This window comes from Micromys minutus (assembly GCF_963924665.1).
Source record: "Micromys minutus genome assembly, chromosome: 21".
Lineage (NCBI taxonomy): Eukaryota > Metazoa > Chordata > Mammalia > Rodentia > Muridae > Micromys > Micromys minutus.
Window position 1 is genome coordinate 39,288,140 of NC_137956.1, and position 26,125 is coordinate 39,314,264.

General features: G+C 41.1%; 1 protein-coding gene across 6 annotated transcripts in view; it reads left to right on the forward strand.

The window, feature by feature from the left end:
• The first annotated feature begins 168 nt into the window (after window positions 1-168).
• The window catches only part of QRICH1 (glutamine rich 1), a 36,403-nt gene continuing 10,446 nt past the window's right edge, over window positions 169-26,125 (forward strand). The window contains exons 1-7 of one of the 6 annotated variants that reach the window (XM_080934134.1): window positions 177-315; window positions 1,756-1,815; window positions 10,089-10,418; window positions 17,404-17,607; window positions 18,259-18,435; window positions 25,023-25,200; window positions 25,737-25,891. In XM_080934134.1, coding sequence (XP_080790260.1) covers window positions 10,110-10,418; window positions 17,404-17,607; window positions 18,259-18,435; window positions 25,023-25,200; window positions 25,737-25,891 — 1,023 coding nt within the window. In that variant the 5' untranslated portion in view covers window positions 177-315; window positions 1,756-1,815; window positions 10,089-10,109. Of the gene's footprint in view, window positions 316-1,691; window positions 1,816-10,088; window positions 10,419-17,403; window positions 18,436-25,022; window positions 25,201-25,736; window positions 25,892-26,125 lie in introns of all 6 variants that reach the window. The other 5 variants (XM_080934130.1, XM_080934131.1, XM_080934132.1 and 2 more) reach the window with 5 other exon arrangements.

A 26,125-nucleotide genomic window follows, 5' to 3' on the forward strand; every position in this document is an offset into this window, starting at 1 on the left:
CCAGGGGTGTGGCGCTCCTTCCTACAACGAGGGGTAAGCTCTCAGCTCCACCAGTTTCCCTCTCAGCCTGAAGCGTTCCCTTTAAGGCTGACCGGCAGCTCTCGCGGGATCCGACGCTTCGATTCTCGCGAGAGAGGCATTCAACTCCCATTGGCCGTGAGGGTTGAATGTAAGATGGCGCCCAGGGAGCTGTGAGGAGAAAATCCTGTCGGTCTTGGAGCAGCGGCGGCAGAACCGAGGCCCCGGGCGGTGAAGCGGGGCCGGAGGGTAGAGCGGAGGCAGCGGCGGCGGTGACGTCGCCGGGTGAGGGCTCTGGTGAGGGCGGGAATGCAGCAAGGCTGTGGGTCTGGGGCAGGAGGCCCACCCCACACAACGGCGGGCGGGGGCGGGCGGGCCGCTGCTGCTGGGCCCAGGCGACCTCGGGGCGGCTTCGGAACGGAGAACGTCCCTCGGCTCGCGTGCCTCCGCCCCGCGGGTGGGGGAGGGGCGAGCCTGAGGCTTGGGTGGGCGCGGCGCACGAGTGCGCGCAGAGGCGAGCGCGCGGGCCTGTTTTTTTTTTTTCCGCGCGGTAACGCACGCGCTGTGCTGTTCTCCCGTTGCGCGTAACCGCCGGACGTGCGCGTTCCCGTTGGCTCTCAGCTGAAGCCCGTGGGCTAGAACGGCTTCCGGGGCGCGCGCCTCCCCGCGACCCCCAGTTTTGCGGCGCGCGCTCTGCTGTGGGTTGCTCGCGCTGTCCGGAGTACGCGCTGGACGCCCCTTCCGAGAGGAGGGCCGGTGGCCTGGCGGAGGACCGACCTGCTGAGTGGCTAAGGTTGAGGGTTGGGCCCTTGCCCTCGTGACGCCCGGGGCATCGGTGGCCTAGGTCTGCTGAGAAACATAGCGGCTTTGCGGTCTGGCTTGCGGTTCTGCTCCTCCGTGAGGCGGACAGGATCGCTCGTACTAACTGAAGAATGCTGTTACTTAAGCGAGGCCCATGTACTGGGTGGGTGCTTGGAGAGGGTGCTACTCTGCTTGGGAAACCGAGTTCTATTGGCTGGAGAGGGCATTGGGTCCCCATGGGTTTCCTCACCTTGTACTGGTGCTTTGTGCCGAGGAGAGAAGGTTAACATTACAAGACCCCGCTTTTCTTCCATTAGAAGCCAATTCTTCCATAAGCGCAGTTGATACACGTCACCTCTGTGCGCTCCGGAAAGAGATCCTCCTATGTGTATGGTATCAAACTCTCCAAGCTCTAAAATTCCTCTCTAAATCCTTACTTAAATGCAGCCTTCTTTTTTTTAAAACCCCAGCGTGGGTGGGAGGGGCTTGCTTTTCTGTTCTGGATAAGGGCTGGTTCTTAACCTTAATTAACATGATCAATGCTTTGCCTTTTTTTTTTCCTTTGTAAATCCTGAAATATCTAGCAAAAATTTCTAAAATTTGCCTTTGTCACTATAAAAACTATGTAATTGAAGTCCTTCTCAGCTTTTTTTTTTTAACATTTTGTTCCAGTGCTGTGATCTGCTATCTAGGAAATTCTAGGTTTGTGATGGAGAATACGCAGCTCTTTTTTTCTAAGACAAAACATCTGCTAGTTTATTTTGCAGTTTTGTTACATTAGGGTTGAGGAAAAGCAAGCTAAAAGGATTATTCCTTTTAGTAGCAATCAAATTTGATAGTAATGACTTTTTAATATACTGTATTTTTTTAAGAACAAAGTTAAAACTTAAAAAGAGGCTGAGGATGGAAGGAACTTCTTTGTTCTATCTTCTTCAGAATGTTAGAAGTCTTAAGAACTCAGGACACGCAGCAGACATACATGCAACATGGTGACTGGTGAGTTAAAAATCATTCATACGCTGGAAGTATGTGTGCAGTCCGTTACCCCAACCCCTTGGTAATACTGAAACTTTACAAATCTCGTCATTCATTCTTGGTGTTGTCTGCCAGAAACTGCTACCTACTAGAAAACTGCTGATAAGGGAAACTGTATTTGTTCATTGGACAACAGTCCCTAAAATCCAAGTCAGTGGAACATTCTGGATTAACATAGCAAAAGCATCAACTATGAACCTAAATAGTTTTCCAAAACAATACAACAAAAAAAATCCATCAGGTCTATTGAGGATGTGTTCATAAACTTTTTATAACATTTAAGCTTGCTTATTCTGGATTACCCTTTTTTTTTTTTTTTTTTTCTTTTTTAAAATCAGTGTTTCCATCAACTAGTATTTACCTGGTAGATAACTTCGAGTTCTCTGGGATAAGGTTTTATATTTCTCCAAGAGCTTACACAGTTCACATCTTTGCAAAAGCTTATGTTGATGTTTCAAACAAAAGCTTGAGGAATGGCTGAATTTTGTTGTGAATTTTAGTTACTTGAGAAAACAAAAGCAACAGAATCAAAACCCAGTTAGGGATTTTGGGTGTGGCTGTTCTTTTTTTATAGCAGCTTCAAAATCAAGGATATCTTTCTATAAACTTGCATGCTTTGTTACTTAGTAGTGGTTTGAACTTGGTGTGCCTTGCTTCTTACCTCTGTGCTTTTTAAATGGCCATGCTTTTTCTGTGAAAATTTCTGAATTGGCCTCAGAATGAGGTGTGTTGTTACATGAACACCTGTTCTCTTTTTTGCTCTCTTGCATTTAGTTCCAGGTCCTTTCTTAGCTTCACTGTTTTCCCTATAATACTGTATTGTGATTTCTGGTTTTAGCAGGTTTGTTTGTCGGTGCAGAGGATTGGAATAGAGTCTTGCTCATGCTAAGCATGCACTTTACCACTAAACTATTCTGGCTGTGGGGTGTGATCTGTCTTTTTAAACTGACTTGGTTGCATGAAGAAAAAGGTGCAATTTTTGCATTCTTCAAAGGGGGGAAGGAAATGGTTCTTTGCACTCACTAAGGCTGATGCACAACTATAGGTTGATGAGATGTGTTAGAAAACTAATTTTTTTTTTTCCTTTGAGACAGCATTTTAGAAATTGTGGACTGGCCTGTTACAGTAGAACATGATCTTGGAACTTCTGGTCCTCTTGCCTCTATTCCCCAGGTGTTGGGATTATAGATGTGATGTCACCAGGTCCATTCTGTGGGAGTTGGAGATCAAACCCTGGGGTTTGTTTATGCTATACAAGTACACTACAAAACCCACCCTTAAAGTTGTGAAATACCCTTGCCTTGTTTACAGATCCAATTAGTGTAACTGCCTCTAAGAAATAGGATGCCATCATCCCTGTCCCTCTTCATAGTGTTTGTTTTTGCTGACAAACTATTCTTCTGATTTAAATAATAATCTCAATCATATTCTCTCTCTCTCTCTCTCTCTCTCTCTCTCTCTCTCTCTCTCTCTCTCTCTCTCTCTCTCTCTCTCTCTCCCCCCCCCTCATGTCTATGGGTGTTTTATCTGCATATATGTCTGTACACCATTTTGTGCAATGTCCTTAAAACCAGAAGAGATAAGGGTGTTGGATCCCTTAGGACTAGAGTTAGAGCCAGTTGCGAGCTGTTCTTTGGGTACAGGAATTAAACTCAGGGTCTCTGGAAGAACAGCCAGTGTGCTTAACTACTGCTGAACCATCTCCTTATGAATAGTCTTATCCACTTTTATTTAACCACTTTTGTATCCCTTAGCATAGCTTTTGTTTTGAATTGCGTGTAAATACATATTGTGATTATTGTTGTTTTCAAGACAGGATCTTACTATGTACATCTGCTTTTTCTGGAACTCACCTTGTAGCCCAAGCTGGCCTTATAAACTCATAGACTATCTGCTTCTGCCTCCCAAAATTAGTTTATTATTTTGTTTTTTTATGCAGCTGTGGTAGTTGATGTCCCTTTCTGTATTGTCTTGTTGATATTTCACAATTTTTTTAATCCCATGTTGGTGAACTACTAAATTGCTTATAGTTTAAAGATATCAGTGCTATTGTGAAGATTTGGATATATTTGGAATGTTATACACATTTAAGGTTAGGGCTGCTTGGTTTTATAAAAGGGACCTTGATCAGATAGATCCCTTTAGGGATGGTTGTGAGCCACGATGTGGTTGCTGGGAATTGAACTTAGGGCCTCTGGAAGAGCAGTCAGTTCTCTTAACTGTTGAGCCATGTCTCCAGCCATTCTTGGTCAAAAGTGTGTGTTGTTTAAAAATAGAACCATGATGAAAATGCCCTTAAATCTGGGACTTCTTAGTGAAGGCATGGGGTGGGTGAGTGGCCCCCAGTGGGGGTATTGGTGGTAGGGGAGTTTATTTGACCAACTTTATAGTGGGTTAGCATTTGTAAGAATAGAACTAGGTTTTCTACTCTGCTTCTTTGGCAATAACACCTTTGTAAGAGGTTTGAGGCTCAAAGAGGCAAGACTCAGGCTATTCTCTTAGAAGTTTAAAACCTCAAAAAAAAAAAAAAAAAGAAATTTGGCCAACCCAAAAGTAGTGAGTTATCTTAATTGTTTGCAGTCACAGACTGAACTTGTCATATACTTTCCTCTTTTTGTGTTCTGGTCACAACTTAATAGCTTCTATATTTAACTCCCGTCAGGCTTTAAACCACCTAGCATATGGAAAGCTGTGGATCTGTTGATCTGGAGCAGGTTTGTCTTTTACATTTTCCTGGAAAGCAACTATACCTGAGGTCTTTAGAGACCAATGCTTGTTTAAGGACTTTCTAACTACTATGAACTCTACTGTGTTTTCTTGTTTTCTATTGTTAATTTTATCTGACTTCCAGGTACTGGGGTATTCAGCCTATTCCCACAGCTTCAGGATTTTAGAAGTATTAATTTCTTTACTGACTCTTACCTGGTCTTTGGCTTAGACTCTAAGGCACTAATTAGGAGTCTTTTGTTTCTGAGTATTTATTATGGAGCTTCAGTCTGTGTCATTGAACAACATCTTAAATAATTTAACATCATTATTATGTAGACTTTGGGGGCTTGATGATTTAGTTAAGAGTTGAAGATTTTTAGGGAAAAGCATACTACTCACAAAAGTATTGTTTGCCCTACAACAGTAAAAATAAATAAGGATGACTTATTAAGTATCTTTCTGTCAATGTAATTTATGGAAAATACAGTAGAGAATTACACAGAAATTCATCAGCTAATTATTGATGTTCTGATTTTTTTTTTTTTTTTACTTTTTTCTCCTAATATGTAATTAATGATACTGGGACATGTAAGTAAAATTGTATTTTTTTTTAAAACACATCTAATGTATGTTTCTGTGTCATAAAATATTTTCAGAATTGTAGCATTGGGGCAAGAAACACCTCCCTCATTCTATTTTGACATGCTTTTTTTCTTAGTTTAATTAAATTTATTTTTTGAGTCAGGCTGATTGATGTATTCTATGCTTGCATAAAACTTGCTAGATAGTGTAGGTTAGCATATTTGCTAAAAAAATTGTAGTTATATAGATGGCAGTGGAATTATATTGAAACATCAACTTGGATTTTTTTTTTTTTTTTTTTTTTTTTTTTTTTTTTTTGGTTTGGTTTTGTTTTTTTTTTTAAGACAGGGTTTCTCTGTATAGCCTTAGCTATCCTGGAACTTACTGTGTAAACCAAGCTGGCCTTGAACTCAGAGATTCTCAAGTTTCTACCTCTTGAGCACTGAGATTAAAGATGGCACCACTAAGCCTGGCTCACAGTATTGCTTTAAAATGCACTTAGGTGCTAAGTCTATGTGTAGGGCCTTAGATTTGATTTCCAGCCTTCCAGAACTCCACAGTAGGTGACAGCATGTCTCTAAAAAAAAAGTGTGTGTGTGTGTGTGTGTGTGTGTGTGTGTGTGTCTTAAATGAACTCTTGGGGAAACTTCTTTTTTTCTTTTTTTTTTTCCAAAACAGCATTTGTGTGTCCGGTTGAAGCTAGCTTGATGAACTTTTATTTATTGGAATATTGTAGTTTTGAAGTTTGCAGTGATTTGGAAACACTGAGTTTCTATAGGCTAAAGGCATATCTATTGTGTTATTTTCTTCTCTTTGTGGAAATACTGTGTTTCTATAGTATAAAGGTCTGTTGTGTTATCTTTTTTAAATCATGGGCCAGGTGTTCTGCTGTATGCCTTTAATCCCAACGAGTGGAAGACAGACAGGTGGATCTCCAGCTTGTTCTACATGAGTTCCATGCCAGCCAAGGCTACATAGTGAGACTCTATCTCAAAAAGTTTTTTTCTGCTTCTTTTTCTTAAAAAAAAAAATATTTATTTAATGCACATGAGTACAGTGTAGCTGTCTTCAGACACAGCAGAAGAGGGCATCAGATCTCATTATAGATGGTTGTGAGCCATCATGTGGATGCTCGGAATTGAACTCAGGACCTGTGGAAGAGCAGCAGTCAGTGCTCTTAACCACTGAGCCATCTCTCCAGCCCTTTTTTTCTGCTTCTGTATGTCTCCATGTCTACACACAGGTGCCCACAAAAAGTAGAAGAGGACATTGGGTCCCCTGCAGGAACTGGAGTTACAGCACCTGACATTAGTGTTAGAAATTGAACACAAGTCCTCTGTTAACTGCTGTGTCATCTTTCCAGTCCCATTGTTACTGTGCTTATGTGGAAAGAAGTATTTACAATATGTGCATTATTTTAATAAGTCGTTATTGGGTCATTCTGTTTGAAAGCACCCAAGAATAATTAGTATACTATACTTACATATTGTCCCACAGAAATGTTAACAATGTTAGAAAATTAATAGCCAGAATACTATTTGGTTCTCTTTGGTTTCATTTGTTAGCTCTGGATATATAGTTCTGTTATTCCTAAAAAAATACACTGTTTGAGAAAAGTCGTACCTTTGTTTTTCTTGAGTTACAGATGTAATAGGAAGAATCTTTTTTATTTTTTAGATTTGTATATTTATTTTACATATGTGAGTGCTCTATTTGCATGTACACCTGCCTCACCAGTAGGGGGCATCAGAACTCATTACTGATGGTTGTAACCCACCATATGGTTGCTGGGAATTGAACTCAGGACCTCTGGAAGAGCAGTGATGCTTTAACTGATGAGTCATCTCTCTAGCCCCAGAATTGTAATTCTTAATTCTTGTTAAAGGTATATAAGAAGCACCTTCCATATGCAGACTATTTTGAGACGAATAGGACACAGCTTTACACAGGTTTTTCTGCCAAGAGTTTTCAAGTCAGAGGGAAGAAAGTAGATGGTTACCCACAAATGTGACTGTAGATGGAGTAGAACATCTCAGCAGTGAAAGAGAGATGGAGTGTGTCTTGCTCAATAGCTCAGAGGAACAAATCACATTTCCAGACATCCGAGATGAACTGAGAGCCCTTTTTGGCAAGAAGCTTCACTTGGTTTGTTACTCTATTATGTGACCGCTTTTGTTCTTGAGTTAGTGTTGCCTAAAAGATGGTAGTACAAAGACAGTGTTGACAGACAGCTTAGTATCTGTGCTTTTGTTGTTGGTGTGTTTCTAAACTTTTACATTATTATTTTGTGTGTGGATACATGGCAGGATATGTGTGTGGAGATCAAGGGACAACTCTTGGAAGTTGGTTCCTTTCTGCCATCATACATGTCATGCAAATTGAACTCAGATCACAGATTGTGAACTCCGGCTTGGTCTACCCTTGAGCTCTTTTGTTGGCCCTTTTGTTTTGAAAGTCGAGTTGCTTTCGTTGGTTTTGCAGATGACCTTGAATTTCTAGTTCTCTTAGGTTCCTAAGTGGTGAAGTTACAGATCTGCAACATCTTGTCATTTTGTGTAATGTGGGGACAAAACCCAGGGCTTTGTGTGTCCTAGGCAGTCAAGTACTCTACCAACAGGTATTCTCCAACTCTTTATTTTTGTTTTTATGAGGCAAGATTTAAAAGAATGTAACCCAACCTGACCTTAAACTCATGATCTTCCTGATTTGGCTTCTAGAGTGTGGCCTGCCTGGACCCAGGTCATTTTTGATACTTGATTTTTTTTTTTTTTTATGTGCAAAATTGATTTCTGGATTTTAGTAGTGATTTATTTAAGGAACTATTCAATTCCTTCTGATTCATTTTAGATGTATTTATTTTTATGTATGTGGTTATTGGTGTTTTGTATCCATGCCTATGGGTACCACATGCAAGCCTTGTGCTACAAAGGCCAGAAGAGGTTGTCAGATTCCTAGAATTCGAGTTACAGAAGCTTATGAGGTACTTATGTGGGTACTGGGAATTAAACCCCAGTCCTCAGGGACAGCCAGGGTTCCTACCTACTGAGCCAACTCTGCAGCACCATTTCTAATTATTTTAATAAGATTGGTCAGTGTTACATGGTATTTTTTCTTAAGTATTTTTCTAAGCACTGTAAACACATATATTCTTTCATATTACCTCTGAGGTAAGTGATATTTTATTCCTGTTTAATAGGAGGAAAAATATTGATGTTAACTAGTTTCCCTAAAGTAGACACAGTCGACGTCACAGTGCAATTTGAAACCAAGAAATATGGCTCTAAAAGAGTATGTTTTAGCCAGGATGCAAAAGAATTTGAGCAATGTGTGGAAAATGAGATCGTTACTTTTCCTTTTTCATCTCTGCCTTTTTTTAAATGATCCTTTGCTTTTTTTTTTTTTTTTTAAAGTGATTTGTATATGTAGCATATACTTCTCACTGGTTTCTGACTTGAGATTCTCTTGCCTCAGCCTGCCAAGTACTGGGATTACATGTACTTAGGGAACAAGGAGTGTACCACTGACTGAGTCCAGGAGATTTTTGGTGTTTGTGATGGGAGGTAAAGAATATGCTCCCTGTCTCTTGGGTCTTGCTTGATGGTATACATAAATAACCATCCTATAGTAGTACCTAGAAGTGGAAATAAAATGTCAGTAAGGGCCAGGTGACCAGCCAAAATTACATAGTAAGACCCTGTTTCAAAAAAAAAAAAAAAAAAAAAAAACCCAACCGAACAAAAACATGTCACTAGGTAGGAATCTGCTCATAGCTCCCTCCCCTTGTTTGGTATTCTTTTCTGTGATATTACAAGGACAGTTGTTATTTATTGGAATCAGGGTCTCTGTAACTGACTGGCTGGTAATTTGCTATGTAGATCAGGGTGGCCTCAAACCTTTCGATTTCCACCTGCATCTGCCTCTTGAGTGCTTCGAATAACAATGTGTGCAAACAGGCATGGGAGTAGTTTTGCATGCAACATTACTGCCTAATGCTTGACTGTATACTGAGGATGAAATTGGCCTGATGCTGAATGGAGATTATGATTTCAGCCTATTCTATCCAGTACTTGAATGTGCTTGGTTTTTGTTTTAGTATGATAGTTTGGTTTAAGAAATGTTGAAGGCCCATGCAGGGGTGGCACATGCCTTTAATCCCAGCACTCAAAAGGCAAAGGCAGGTGGATCTCTATAAATTCAGGGCCAGCCTGATATACATAGTGAGTTCCAGCAGCCAGAGCTCTTACAAAGGGCTGTTCCCTGTTTAGGAAAACAAAACAAAATGTTGAAAGATGATAGGCATATTATACGGGCTTGCACCTGTAATCCTAGCACTAGTTCAAAGCCAGCCTGGGCTACATGAAATTCTAGCACAGACTGGGCAAAAGGGTGGTGAAGTGCTAACAGCAGATAAGAGGCATTTGTGTAAGCCCATGAGTTTCATTCCCGGAACCTGTGTAGATGTGGGAGGAGAGAACAAACTATACAAAGTTGTCTTCTGCCTCTGTACGCTTGCCATATTATGACATGTGTGCTATGTATTATCTTGTACACACATTCAGTGTTAAAAACGAAAATACTTCAGAGACAGGCACAACACTTTCAAGGCAGATGCAGGTAATCTCTGTAGAGTTGAGGCCAGCCTGGTCAACATATTACCAGAGTAATTGTGTTTATGTATTTTATTTCAAGATTTCGAGACAAGCAAACAGTAGGGTTGGTAAGTTGGCTCAGTAGGTAAAGCCACCTACTGCCAAGCCTGATGACCTGAATTTGATCCCTAAGACCCATATGGTGGAAAGAGAGAACCAACTCAAGTGGGTTGTCCTCTGACCTCTACACGTATGCCTTGGCATGTGCATGCCCACAGCCTGATAATTAATGTAAAAAATATACAAGCGACATGCTAACAGTAGCAGAATGTTGACTATCCATTTTAATTTTAGGAACCCTAAGGACTCTGCAATATGAATAATTCTCTAGAGAACACCATTTCATTTGAAGAGTACATCCGAGTAAAGGCGAGGTCTGTCCCGCAACACAGGATGAAGGAATTTCTGGACTCACTGGCTTCTAAGGGACCAGAAGCTCTTCAGGAGTTCCAGCAGACTGCCACCACCACCATGGTGTACCAGCAGGGTGGGAACTGCATTTATACAGACAGCACTGAAGTGGCTGGGTCTTTGCTTGAACTTGCTTGTCCAGTCACAACCAGTGTTCAACCACAAACTCAGCAAGAGCAGCAGATCCAGGTTCAGCAGCCACAGCAAGTTCAGGTAAGAGGAAATATTTAGTTGAAGCCTGTTAATAAACTTATCTACTCTCACAGTTTAGGATAGGTACAACATACGTATGCAGATATTAGAAATGCTGGAGGTGGGCTGGAGAGACGGCTCAGTGCTTAAGAGCATTGACTGGTCTTCCAAAGGTCCTGAGTTCAAATCCCAGCAACCACATGGTGGCTCACAACCATCTGTAATGAGATCTGATGTCCTCTTCTGGTGTGTCTGAAGATAGCTACAGTGTACTTAACATCTAATAAATAAATAAATCTTTAGAAAGATAAAGAAAATGCTGGAGGTTATTTTATTGAAGTGTGGAATCCTTCATATTTAATGTGGACTGACAATATCTTTAGCTGCTATAAGCTATAAAGAATACAGATACTTGATATTTGTTTTAGAGAGCTTGAATGGTACAGAAAAGTAGAGGCCAGCACTGCATTTGAATGTGAGAGCTTCAAGTGACCGAGCCTTTTCATCTTTCTGCAACACTCATAGCAACAGGATACCAACCTTTGACTTACTGTGGAAACTGTGGAATTAATAATTTGCTTTAGAATTAAAATCTGATGTATTGGTACTCTTCATTTAATTTATACATCTCAATTCTCTGATCATCTATAGAATTCTAGGTTGGCATTTTTCTACCTAATAGTCTCAGATAATGCTAACTCTGACATTAAGCTTATTCAAAATAGAGGAATAAGTATGTTAGCTGATGAAGTGTTTCTTTTTTTAAGGGTCTTTATGTCATACAGTAGTTTTCTTGGCACTATATTATGATTGAGTTTCATTTTGCTTTGGATGCTTTCTACCCCAGATAAAAGGAATGATGTGAAACATAAGGAAAGAGCAGAAATGTCTCTGAGCTAGAAGGGTTGACTGTAGTCACAAAGAAGATACTTTGGGAAACTGGGTTCTGAAACTAGAGGTTGGCTATAAATTTTACTTGATTTCTTAGTTAATAACATGATCTTAATCTTTTTTTTTTTTTTTTTTTAAGATTTATCTATCTATTTTATGCATATGAGTAGTACACTGTAGCTGTCTTCAGACACATCAGAAGAGGGCATCAGATCCCTTTACAGGTGGTTGTGAGCCACCATGTGGTTGCTGGAAATTGAACTCAGGACCTCTGGAAGACCATTCAGGGCTCTTAACCACCTGAGCCATTTATCTAGTCCTGATCTTAATTTTTCTTATCTATCAGAAATTGTAAAAATACCAATTAAGTGAGAAAAAATGAGATAAGGGCAAGAAAAGTATCTCTAGTTTCTTTAAGTTTCTCCTAAGATTCCAGAGGTTTAGATTTTTGGGTGTAACAGACTTCTTTGAATCTTCTGATAAGATAATTCAGTACTATCACCTTTAACAAGTTTTTTTTTTTCTAAAACTCAGAGACTTCTTCCTCCAACAAGGCTACACCTTCTAATAGTGCCACTCCCTTGTTAAATCAATAAAGCATTCCACTCCCTGGCCCCCATTGGTTTGTTCAAACACTTGAGTCTATGAGGGCCATACCTAAACATAGCATAACGCAAAATACATTTAGTCCAACTTCAAAAGTCCCCATAGTCTTTAGCAGTCTCAACAGTGTTAAAAGTCCAAAGTTGAGAGTCTCTTCTGAGATTCATGCAACCACTTAACTGTAGTCCCCAAGGCAAGACAGGAAACCAGCAGGAGAAACTCCAAACTGTGGTCTTCAGATTACTAACTCTTTTTTCATCTTTGTTGACCTCAACAAACTTCTTTCTCCTGGGCTTGTTTCACTTTCTGTTAGCAGTTTCCCTCGAAGGTAGCTCACAGCTCTGGCATCTCAAATACTTGGGGTCTCCAAGGCAACTTCAATGTTATAACTTATTGTTTCAGTGTCTGGGATGCACAGTTGATTTTCTCTGCTCCTCCTGCTCTGCCCTATGTAGCACTTAACATCGAGTTGATCCACGCCATTGCCACTGCTATTCTTGGTGATCAGCCCATAGTACTGGTATCTCCAATATGCTAGGGTCTTCTGATGTCACTGGGCTTAACAAATAGCCTCTCATAGGCTCCCTTCATGGTACCAAGCCTCATATCCTTTGCATGACCCCTACAGGGTTTTACCAATAGCCTTCCATGCCCTCTGACAGAGCCAAGCCTCAGCTGTTTTTCATGCCTTCAAAATGAGTGCCACCTGGGTAATTCTTACACATTATCAAGTAAAGCTGCAGCTTGAGGTACAACCTTGTCCCAGTGGTCTCCTCTTGAATGTAAAGCCAGACCCACATGGCTAAAGCTGTTGAGTTCTGCTGCTTGCAAGGGCTAGAACACGACCTCCTTGTTCCAACTCCTTCACTGCCTAAGCTTGGCTGTCCTGGATCTTGTCTGATTACAAACTCAGAGATCTGCATGTCTGTTACCTAAACATTGGGGTTAAAGGTGTCGTCCACTAAACCTGGATTTAAGTTTTTCTTCACCTGGAACTTGCTTTGTTCTAGGCTGGCCTTGAACTCAGTGATCTGCTTTTCTTTGCCTCCTGGGATTAAAGGCTTGTATCACCTAAATTTAGCTTGGTGGAATCTTGCCCCAAGGTCATTACTCCCATAATCAGTGATCTCCTAGAATACAGGACTCCATTTCACTTCCCGGCATTCTTTTAATACTCAAACCATATATTTTATACTTTTCTCAGATTGCTATGCTTGTTCAAAATGCTCTTCATGAGACTTAACCAGAAAATGAAGTCTCTATTGGGCTTTTTTGAGACTTCTTTTGTCAATGCAATTAATAAAAATCTCTTTACCGGGGCTGGAGAGATGGCTCCATGGTTAAGAGCACTGACTGCTCTTCCAGAGGTCATGAGTTCAATTCCCAGCAACCACATGGTGGCTCACAACCATCTGTAAGGGATCAGATACCCTCTTCTACATCTGAAGAAAGCTACAGTGTACTCATGAATAAAATAAGTAAATCTTAAAAAACAAAGTTTTTAAAAAAAATCTCTTTAACTTAGCCTCAGATAGACTCTTCAGACAAGGGCAAAGAAAGCAGCTGCATTTTCCACAAAAATACCACAAAAACAATCTCTATGCCACATTCTGAAATTCTCCTCCTCTGAAACCCCTTGGGCCAAGTCTGTGCAGTTCAAATTACTCCCAGCAACAAAGGCTTCCATATTCCTACTAGGATGATCCATTAAGCCCCATTTAAAGCATACCATTGCTTTCCAAATCTAAAGTCCCCAAATCCACATTGTTCCAAACAAAAGCATGGTCAGGCCTATCATAGCAATTCCCCAGTTCTTGGTACCAACTTCTGTTTTAGTTGGGGTTTTACTGCTGTTAACAGGTTCGGTTCATTATCATCAAGGCATGGCAGCCTCCATGCAAGCATGGTGCACGAGGAGTTGAGAGTTCTACATCTTTATTCAAAGGAAGCCAGGAACAGACTATCTTCAGGAAGCTAGGAGGAGGGTTTCCAAGCCCAGGCCAAGAGTGACACACTTCCTCCATCAAGGCTACACCTTCTAATAGTGTCATTCTCTGGGCCACATATAATGCCACTCCCTTGTTTGAGCATATGCAGCCATCACACTCAACATTTATAATAGAAGTAGAAATCTTTTAATTCATAAGATAGGTTCCTGAGAACACATTTTTCCCCATTTTTTTTTTTACATCTTATTTTTATTTTTGAGGCAGGATTTCATACTGTAATTCATGTTGTCCTGGCTATCTTCAAACTCAAAACATACTTCCCTAAGTGCCTGGGATTACAGGTGCATTCCACACCCAACTACATTTCCCTCATTAGATATTGTAGAGAGTAAGAAAATTCTTCACAATGCCAAGGAGAAAATAAAATCAAAACCCATTTAATGTGGCTGGTGAAGTGACCCAGCAGTTAAATTGCCTGTGGCATAAATAGTGACCTGAGTTTCATTGCTAGAATCCATAGATGAAAGAAGAGAATTGATTGCCTAAAATTGCCCTCTGACTTCTCTGCACATGCACCGTGGTACATGTGCACCCATACATGACATAAAACACACATGCAATAACAAACATGTTTTAAAACTCTCTACATTAACTAGGTGTAACTCAAGTGTAATTTATGCACTCTGAACGCTGAAGAAGGCTGATATTACAAAACCCCGTCTGGAAGAAAACAAGTCTTCTGACCATGATGGTACATGCCTGTAATTCTAGCTCTTGGAAGGTGGAAGCTAGGAGTATTGGAGTTCTGGGTCCATCTTGCCCAAAACCATGAAATCTGAAAAATTGCCAGAAGTAAAGTACAGATTCAGAATAAGGTAACAAGAGAGTGTTACTTCAGGAGAATTGTTGGGAAGATGGAACATTCCTCTGGATTTACCAAGCTGAGATCTAAAGGCTATTCAGAACAATCCCCTGCTATAAACAAAGATTGGGTATTGAACAAGCATTTTAAAACATGTATTCATTCCTTAAGAGCTGTGAGGGACTCAATCTAGGATCCCCTGCAAACTCATATTAAAAAGGCATTGTAAACCAACACATATATTCTTGTATTCTTTCTTTAAATCTTGTCTAGGTTAAGTATCTAATCCAAGACAGTACTTATGTGCATCTATCTGCAGAAGTTGGTGGCTGCTCATCATTTACCACCTCTCCTCCTCCCCCCAACCCCCACTGCTACCCCTGTGACATTTTCTCTTACCTAATCTAGAGTTCACTGATTGGCTAGACTAGCTGGCCAGTGAAACTCTGGAATCCCCTGTTTAGAATTACCTGAATATATTTTTCATGTAGATGCTGGAATTCTACACTCAAGTCTTCATGCTTGCATGAGAAATATTTTTACCCACTGATGCATTCTCACCTGCCCCTCTATATGGTCTGAATAGCTGTTCATACATTGAGGGAGTACTAACCAAAATAATAATAATAATAATAATAATAATAATAATAATAATAATAATAAATAATAAGCGTTGTACATTGGAAGTAGGTCTTGAGCTTGCTAGGAAAGCACTATACTGCCAAGCTCTGTCACTAACCTTTCATTTTACCTTTTAATGTGAGAGTAACTGTCTCTAAGTTGCCTAAGCGGGCCTCAAACACCTTCTGTATAATGGATCTGCTTACTTCAGGTTCCTGAGTAGCTAGGATTACGAGCATCTGCCAAATACAACTTGAGGACTGGTGACCTACTATTTGAAGATGTATGCCATGGCCTCCCCTTCCCCATATCATATACTCATGATAATAATCTTTGAAGTTAAAAGTTGTATATATTTAGGTAACTTGAAAACATTTATTTAGTTTTATTTCTGAATTACATCAGACTTCTGCATTGGCTAATAGTTTAACAGTTAATTGTTTACATGCTAGTTTCTACTTTTTGGTGTGAATGGTTTTTTTGTTTGTTTGTTTTTGTTTTTCAAGACAAGATTTCTCTTTGTAGCTTTGGCTATACTGGAACTCACTATGTAAACCAGGCAAGCCTGGACCTCAGACAGAGAGAGATCCATCTACCTCTGCCTTGTTAGCTACCACCACCCACCCAGTGTCAAAAACAGGACATTATTTTATGTATCAATTGTGTGTGTGTGTGCATATGTGGGTATGTATGATATATAGGTATACATGCCATGGAGTACATTTGGAGGTCAGAGGACAACTTTGTAGAGCCATTCCTGGCCATTCACCTTGTTCCAGGCATATGCAGCAATTTACCTATTGAACCATCCCACTGACTGTTGTTAAGGTTTTAAGTGTGCCCAACATGAAGAATTTATGTGTTTGAAGTGCTTATAAAGAAGAAATTAGGTCTGTTGTGGTGGTGCACTCCTTTAATCCAAGCATTCAGGAGAGGGGCAGGTATTTGTGAGATATTTGTGAGATCAAGGCCAGCCTGGTTTACATTAGTGAGTTACAGAACAACCAGGGCTATGTAGTTAGACTCTGCCTCAAACAAAAACAAACAAAACACATATAAGCAGGCTTATCTATGGAACTTGGTGGGTATAGCAAATGTTAGAGGTAGAGTAAGTGTTTGGAGGGCTTGTCCTGGATTCCTCTTACCACTGAATATGCAAGAAGAGGAGGAAAACATACCACAGAGAAGTAAAAGGAAAACTTGTATAATTTCTGAAGCTGAAATAGCAAGTGGATTATATTCTGAAAACATTACACTTGTGCATCCTCCTTTTTTAATCTGATCTATTGCATGTGCTAGGCAAACATGCTTTAGCTGTACTTATATCTAGAATTCACTGTGTGCTGTGATAAAAGACCTGCTCCACTGTGCCTAATACCAACTCTTAATATGTAGGTGAAGCAATTTTTTTCAAAGTAGTCCTGAAAAATCCTACCTGATTTTTACCAGAGAACTCCATTTTTGTTGTTTTGTTGTTTATTCTTCCAGACAAGGTTTCTCTGTTTAATCCTTATTGTTGTAAACTAGGCTGTTCTTAAACTCAGAGATCCTTCTGTCATGCTAGGACTAAAGGTATACATCACTACCACTCAGCTCAGAATTCTATTTTTTATTACACTTTAAAATTTGCTGTTTGCATGCATGTGTTTGGTACCTGTGGCAGTCCAAGGAGAGCGTTGGAACCTCTAGGACTGGAGTTAGAAACAGTTGTGAGTCACCATGTTGCTGCTGGGAATAGAACCTGGGTCCTCTCTAAGACCAGCTAGTAGTACTTTAAACCACTGATCCATCTCTCCAGGCCATATAAAATTTTTTATTTATAATAATTTGACATTGAGCCAATACTCAAACCCTAATAAATGAGAACACCTACTTTAAGTATATGCTTAAAGTTGTAATGTTTTTTTCTTGTTTTACTTCCTGGGATGGATATATCTCACACTCAGTTTACTGTGATACTGAATTTGGTTTGAGGCATTGTGACTGCAGAAGCATTGACTGATAATATTATACAGAGTCCTGCCAAAAAGTTTTCTTCATGCTACCTGCTTTTTCTCACTGGGGAATCTTGTTTCTACAGGTACAGGTGCAGGTACAGCAGTCTCCACAACAGGTCTCAACTCAGCAACTTTCCCCACAGTTCACCGTTCACCAGCCTGCTGAGCAACCCATCCAGGTCCAGGTGCAGATTCAAGGCCAAGCACCACAGTCTGCAGCCCCATCCATCCAGACTCCATCTCTTCAGAGCCCCAGCCCCTCGCAGCTGCAAGCAGCTCAGATACAGGTGCAGCATGTGCAGGCAGCGCAGCAGATCCAAGCTACAGAAATCCCAGAGGAACATATCCCACACCAACAAATCCAGGCTCAGTTGGTGGCTGGCCAATCTCTTGCTGGAGGCCAGCAGATTCAAATTCAGACCGTGGGTGCTCTTTCCCCACCACCATCCCAACAGGGCTCACCCAGGGAAGGGGAACGGAGGGTTGGCACAGCCAGTGTCCTTCAGCCAGTGAAGAAACGCAAAGTGGACATGCCCATCACCGTGTCCTACGCCATCTCAGGGCAGCCAGTGGCCACTGTGCTGGCCATTCCACAAGGCCAGCAACAGAGTTATGTGTCTTTGAGGCCGGACTTACTGACAGTAGACAGTGCCCACCTGTACAGTGCCACTGGGACCATAACTAGCCCTACAGGAGAAACTTGGACCATCCCTGTTTATTCTGCCCAGCCCCGGGGGGACCCTCAGCAGCAGAGCATTACCCACATTGCCATTCCCCAGGAAGCCTACAACGCAGTTCACGTCAGCGGCTCACCCACAGCCCTGGCAGCTGTAAAGCTGGAGGATGACAAGGAGAAGATGGTGGGCACCACATCTGTAGTGAAAAACTCCCATGAAGAGGTAGTGCAGACCCTTGCAAACTCTCTCTTTCCAGCACAGTTCATGAATGGCAACATCCACATTCCAGTGGCTGTGCAGGCTGTAGCAGGCACATACCAGAATACGGCTCAGACTGTACATATATGGGACCCACAGCAGCAGCCGCAACAGCAAACTGCACAAGAACAGACACCACCACAGCCACAACAACAGCAGCAGCTGCAGGTCACTTGTTCAGTAAGTAAGACTTAATCTGTGTGATATTTTGCTTTGGTTCCAGTGTAACAGAACTCACCTGTAGTGTCTGAATTATTTAATTCCATCATGATTGCTGTAATAATGATGATAGTGTATGGGGGGAGAAGAGAGAGAAACAGTAGGTGAGGAGGTGGTTATCGTTCTTGGAATTCAACAAAATGACTGGTAAGTCTTTGTAGTTTTAGAGAGTATTTGGGTAGGATGCTATCTTAGTTAGGGTTTTACTGCTGTGAGCAGACACCATGACCAAGACAACTCTTCTAAAGGACAACATTTAATTGTGGCTAGCTTACAGGTTAAGCGGTTCAGTCCAGTATCATTAAGGTGGGAGTATTGGCGGCATCTAGGCAGGAATGGTACAGGCAGAGCTGAGGTCTACATCTTCATCTGAAGGCTGCCAGTGGATGACTGACTTCGAGGCATCTAGGTTGAGGTTTTTAAGCCCGCACCCACAGTGACACACCTACTCCAACAGAGCCATGTATTAGTGTCACACCCAGGGCCAAACCATCACATTCCACTCTGGTTCCCTTAGGCTTGTAAAAACATATGAATCTATGGGGGCCATACCTAGCAGAGTATAAGAAAGTACATTTAGTCCAACTTCCCATAGTCTATAGCAGTCTCAATAATGTTAAAAGTCTAAAGTGTCTTCTGAGATTCTTCTAATCACTTAAATGTAATCTCCAAATCAAGACAGGAAAACAGGTGGGCAAACTCTAAACTCTGCACCTCCATAGCTGATGTCCATTTTCATTTTTGTTGATAGTAACAAACTTCTTTCTCTTGGGCTGGTTCCACTCTCTCTTAGCATCTTTCCTCAACAGATATCCTATAGCTTTGGCATTTCAAAAATCTTGGGGTCTCCAAGGTAACTTGAATGTTACAGCTCCTTGTTTCAATGTCTAGGATCTACACATGATCATCCGGGCTCCTCCAGAGGGCTGGCCTCACTTCTCCAGCTCTGCTCTCTGTAGCATTGTAAGCTCAGGTCGATCCACTCCACTTGCTGCTGTTCTTGGTGATCATCCCATGGTACTGGGGTCTTCCACTGCAATTAGGCTTCACTAATAGCCTCTCATGGGCTCTCTTCATGGTGCCGGACCTCAAATCCTTTTTATGGCCCCTGAAATCCTATGTCATCAACTGCAACTGAAGCTGCATCTTCTCCATCTTGTCCTAACCTGGCCTTTCACAGTGCCAAGCCTCAGGTTTTGACCATGTCCCCTTCATGCCTTCAAAACCAGTACCACCTGGGTGACTCTTACACATTATGAGTACAGCTGCATCACAAGGTACAACCTTGGCTATCTCTGGAACACCTCTGTGCTATCAGAAAACACTTTCCAGATGACACCTCAGTGATTCAGGTCTTTTTTAGATTTTTATTTATTAAAAAAAAATTATCAGTTTATTTATTATAAGTACACTATAGTTGTCTTCAGAAATACCAGAAGAGGGCATCAGATCTCATTATAATGGTTGTGAGCCATTATGTGATTGCTGGGATTTGAACTCAGGATCTCTGGAAGAGCAGTCAGTGCTCTTAACCACTGAGCCATCTCTCCAGCCCACGGGTCTCTTCACTAATTTCTTAGCTCCAGCTAGCCAGCATCATTTGTCCCAGTTGTCCCTTCTGTTCTTGACTCTAAAACCAGAGCCACATGGCCAAGTTCTGCTGTTTACAGGAGACTGTTTTATTACATTATCACTAGCTTTCTGTTTTCTAACTCCTTCACTGCCTAAGCATATACAAACTTATCACAGATGCCTATATTTCTTTGTAATATCTTGTGATGATGCATGTGCTATGAAGAATGGAAGACCCAAAAGTGTTTCATACTGTTCGTGGGTTACTTATATTTACAGCTGTAGTCGAACTATTAATTTATCACACGAGTAGTAAATTCCTGGTAGAGAGCTTGTAAGATAGCTTTTTTCTTTAGTTATCTTTGATTATGGTAGAAATAAATTATAAAAATACCTCTTAATAGGTCCATTGAAAAGTACTGCATGTGGGGGTATACACCTGTAAAGTCTGCACTTGGGAGGCAGAGACAGGTAGAGCACAGAGTTCAGGGCCAACTTGTTCTCTTAGCAAGTTCCAAACCATCCATGGCTACATAATTGTTACTTTGGCTTAGAGAACAAAGGTGGGGGAAAATGGCAAAAGTAAAATAAGCAACTGGCTCATTGTTGCAAGCATCTGCATAATACCAGTTCCTCAGAAAATGAGGCAGTAGGATCACAGGTTCTTTAGGGTCAACCTAGACCACATAACAAGAAAGTCTAAAACAGAACAAGACAGTTTCTTCCATGTTTATATCACTTCAGAGCTTATGAGAAAGATAATTATGTATTGATTCTCAAAAAGAACTGGTGAGAACATGTTGAATTCCAGTTAAAGTGAGTTGGGGAGAGTGGTCCCTTTTCTGAAAGCTTTCATTCATATTTCCTATCGTTTAAAACTATATTCCTAGTGAAGTCCCCCTCTTTTGACCTCACTTTGACCTGATCTGTTCCTCCTCCTTTCCAATGTATTTTATTCTCAGTGCTCTAACCATTATTTGTAGAAAACTATCTCCACTTGTATTCATTTTCCTGTTGGGGTTTAACTAGCTCTCTTGCCTTAGCCTCTCAAATACTTGAGGAGGTCAGATGTGTGTACACCACTGCATCTGGCTTCAGTTGTAGGTTTTTGTTAAAAGTCATGTTTTGTTTTTGCTTGTCTTTTTGTTTTTCCTTGTAGCCCCAGTTATCTTGGATTTTACTCTTAGACTAGGCTACCTTCAATTCAGAGATCCACCTCCCTCTGCCTCTGGGATATTAAAGGTGTGGGCCACCACTGCCCAGCTGATTGACTTATTTTTATTTTATGTATATGGGTGTTTGGTCTGCATGTATTTATCCACACCACGTATGTTGCCTATGTACCCAGAAGAAGATGTAAAATCCCCTGGAACTGGAGTTACAGATGGTTGTGAGCTGCCTGTGGTACTGGGGATTGAACCAGGGTCTTCTGGAAGAACACTCAGTGTTTTTGGGGTTTTTTGTTTTTTTTCTTCATTTCATTTTACTTTATTTTATTGATTTTTCAAGATAGGGTTTCTTTGTGTAGTCCTGGCTGTCCTAGAACATGGTTTGTGGACCAGGTTGTCCTTGAGCTCAGGATCTGCCTGCCTCAGAGTCCTCAGTGCTGGGATTAAAGGCATGTGCCACTCTGGAAGCTAGTGTTCCTAACTGCTGAGTCAGCTCTCCAGCTCCCTTACCACAATTCTTAATTGGGGAAAAGAGGCGTTTGTGAACTGTTCTATAGAAATGTTAAGACATACAGAAAGGATGCTAGGTGTGGCAGAACAGAGCTGAAATAACCTTTAGAAAGGGAGGCATGGGCTACATATGAGTTCTTAGCCATTATACAGTACAGGAGACCTTGTCTTTTTTTTTTTTTTTTTTTTTAAAAAAAAAAAAGCTAGAGCGATAGTTCAGCAGTGAAGAGCACATGTGGTTCTTCTACAGGGTCCATTTCAGTTCTTGTCATCCTCGTTGTATGGCTTACAACTCTAGCCACACAATGAAACAGACCCTCTTTGGCCTCCAAAGACACCTACTAACATGTGTACATATAAAATACACAGACATACACACATAAACAATTTTTTAAAAATAAAGGGACTTCAGAGATGGTGCAGGAGTTAAAGGGGTGCTTTTCTAGAGAACCTGAGTTTGCTTCTCAGTGTTCACATGGTGGATCAGAACTGTCTATTATCTGGGTTCCATGGTACCCATTGCTTTCTGATATTACTGACCCCCTTAGTATTGGCTTGATTTGTTTTGATTTTGGTTTCTCAAAACAGGGCTTTTCTCTGTAGCTCCGGCTGTCCTGGAACTTGTGTAGATTAGGCTGGGCTAGTTAGACAAGGTTTGCTACATTCATCCTAGTGGACTCCTTCAAAACACACATTAGACATATTTACCAAAACTAGAAGTAACATTTGTTATTTTACAGACACAGTATAAATATTAAGAAATAGAAACAGAACACAAAAAGGGTTAAGTGTACAAGACAGTCATGAAAATAAACTTGTTCTTTTCAAACTCTAATAGAGCTGAATATGTAGCTTGGTGCTATGACACATACATTACATAGAAAAAAAAAAGTTTAAAAAATTAGGCATGTCCAACTGATAAACTATCATGTTCTATTGTTTTCTTCTTTCTGAATATTTTTCCTTTTTTTTGGGGGTCAAGATGGTGTCTTTGTGTTGCACTGGCTGTCCTAGAACTTATTCTGGACACCAGGCTAGTCTTGAACTCAGAGCTCTGCCTGCTGAAGTGCTAGGGCTAAAATCATGCTCAAAAGATTTTTGTCTGTTTGTACATGCAGATACATATCCTCTTGAGCACATCTTAGGAGGACAGAGGACAGAGGTTCTGTTCACTCAGTCACTCTTAAATTTTATTACCCTGAGATAGGTTCTCTGATTGAACCCGAAGTTCATTATTTTGGGCTAGGATGATCACCACTGAGTTCCTAGGATTCATCTGTCTCCTGGCTCAGTATTGAAGTTACAGACATTCTTAACCATGCCTGCCATTTTTATATGGGTGCAGTGTCATCTCCTCAGCCCCTTTTCTCACTCTTTTTAAACTTTGTTGTATGGTGTGTGGGTGTCTTGCCTACATACATGTCTTTGCACACACTATGCGAGTGGATAGTGGTGCACGCCTTTAATCCAGCAGAGGGCAGAGGCAGAAGAATCTCTTGAGTTTGAGCCAGCCTGGTGTACGGTGAATTCCAGGACAAGGAGGACTACGCCCCGTCTCCAAAAAAAAAAAAAAAAAGGAGGGCGGAGGGATGAAAATTATGTTGTTAGACGAGAGAATATTGTTTGAACTTTAAGCTAGTATGGTGTCATGTGCCTGTAGTTTCAGAAGCACTTTGGAGGCTAAAGGAGGAGGATCAAGAGTTTAAGGTCAGTTTGAACCTGCTGTGTGAAAAATACAAGGATTTTATAAACTGGAAAATAATGAAATTTCTGAAGTCTTACCTTTGATTTTACAATGGCAACCATTTGTCTTGTCTTTGTAAATGGTTGTTCTAGACTAAAATAATCTCAGGAACATTGGCTCCTCGCCCACCAGACTCCTGTATGCTAGGATTATAGGCATGTATCATTCCATCCTCAACAGGAAAACTTGTTTTGGATGTGGTTTTCCTAAAACTTGCTGTTAGCTCAGGGTGACCCTTTGCTTCTGCTTCTTCAGCCTCCTCCTTTGCACTTCTTGGATTGCAGATGGGAGGACCTACCATATCCAGTATCCTAAGGTGCTGCACGTAGCCTTTAGGGTGTTTCATAAATTGCAAACCAAGCACTCACCTACTGCTCTAGTCTTACTGGTATGGATTCCATTCTCTGCTCATAGAAGATAACTCAGACCATAGTCTGGGAATAGAGCATTCTCAGGTTCCAACCCAGATGTGTTCAGTCACTTTATAAAGAATAAAATGCCTAAGTGTTTTATTCTCATAGTGAAATTTTGAAGCAGTGTTTGAAAATAAACCTTTAATTATTTAGGGAGCTTTTGTTTTTCTAGACAGGGTTTTACTGGCTGTCCTGGAACTCACAGGGATCCAACAGTCACTGCCTCCTGAGTGCTGGAGTTAAAGGCCTATGCCACCCCTGCCTGGCTTACTTAGGGAGTTTTCAAAAGATTACTTGGCCTCTGTCCTTTGGAGAGGTGCTAGGGCAGTTTACAGTAATGGTGTGTTGTAGGGTTTGTGTGTGTGTGTTGTAGGTTTTATGCTTTCTTTTGTGTGTGTTTCCTTTTGGCAGAGTGTGGTGTGGGGGCAGTTCCAGATAGGGTTTCTTTGTAGCTATGGCTGTCCTGGAACTCATTTTGAACTTGAATTCGGAGATCTGCCTGCCTCTGCCTTCTGAGTTCTGGAAATATGTGTGCCACCAGTGCCCAGCTCTTTTTTCTTTTTTGATAACAAGTCCTATTTTAAGCCCTGGTTGGCCTTGAATTTGCCACAAAGCTTGCACTGAGGCGGCCCTGTACCCTGCCTGAGTCTCTAAAGTACTGGTAAATACAGTCCTGTATTTCCATCTTTGGTTTATATTGGTGTTTTGAAATGAGAATCAAGGACTAGCAAGATGGCTTAGTAACAGCAATTGTTCCAAGCCTGACATCCTGAATTCAGTCTATTCTGGACCTCAGAATCATATAGTGCAAGGAGCTGGTTTCCATAAGTTGTTTTTTGAGCTCCACAGGCACACCAATGGCATGCAGCCACATACATTCATATACACATTCATAACAGTTTAAAATACACTTAGTCAATGAGAAGTGGTACAGTCTGTGCTGGAAAGTGCTGCATTGGCTTGTTTACATTGCTGCCTTTGGTGTCTCCATAGCCAGATGAATTCTGCAAAGTTGGGTTTGGTGGTTGGTATTTTATCTGTTTTTCCCAATTAAATAAGCAATTAAGTTTCATTTTCTGGTATTTTTACTAAAGGTCCTAATGAAAAATATTGACAATTCTGATGGTTTCCCTCTCATAGGCACAAACTGTTCAGGTTGCTGAAGTTGAGCCACAGTCACAACCACAGCCTTCACCAGAGCTTTTGCTTCCAAATTCTTTGAAGCCAGAAGAAGGGCTTGAAGTATGGAAAAACTGGGCTCAGACCAAGAATGCTGAACTAGAAAAGGATGCTCAAAACAGATTGGCCCCCATTGGGAGTGAGTGTTTGGGAGGGAGATGATGATGGGGTGTGTCAAAAAATGTGAGTACAAGAAAGACAGAGTACAGGCAGGTAACACCCCTAGCTTGGAAGTATACTTTGTCATGATGAACAGTATGCAGTCTTCACATCATGAAATGAGCAGGATTTATGGGATTGCCCAAGACCAGATTTTTAGATCTGTTTGTTTCTACCATTAACAAAAGATACCAAAGAAGAATGGCTTCTGAGAAAATCTGGGAGGTGCCAGTGGGTTAAATTTAAACCTGTCTTGGTTTGGACTCATTTACTTGCTCATAATATAGTGTGGTCGCTAGGGTTTTCTACTTATATTTTTTCGCTCTTATAGAAAAGAAACCTGTTGGTGTTATAGCATATGTTAGTGCATTAACAGGGAAGTTCTGATCACAGGTTAAAGTGGTGAACCCTAGTGGGCAATATCCTCTCTGAGCTCTCCTTTCAACAATGTGAGTAACCAGTTAGGACATCATTTTTGCCAGGACTCCGATTTACCCTTAGGACCTTCTTTTGCAGGGCGCCAGTTGCTGCGGTTCCAAGAAGATCTGATCTCATCTGCTGTGGCTGAATTGAATTATGGCCTTTGTTTAATGACACGAGAAGCTCGGAATGGAGAAGGTGAACCCTATGACCCAGATGTACTCTACTACATTTTCTTGTGTATACAGAAGGTAGGAACACAGATCATCATGTGAACATGTTTGAACTGGGTTCCCGTTGAATGTTTTCACTTTAGCCTAGTTTACTTAAATGATAAGAAGTGAGGAGGGAAAAAAACTGTGGTGGCACAACTGTAATACCCAGCACGTGGGGGCCAGAGATATGGTGGTCTTTGAATTCCTGCTGGCCAAGTCCATATAGATCCTGCCATTTGTTTGGGTTTTCTGCATAGCCCTGGGCTGTCC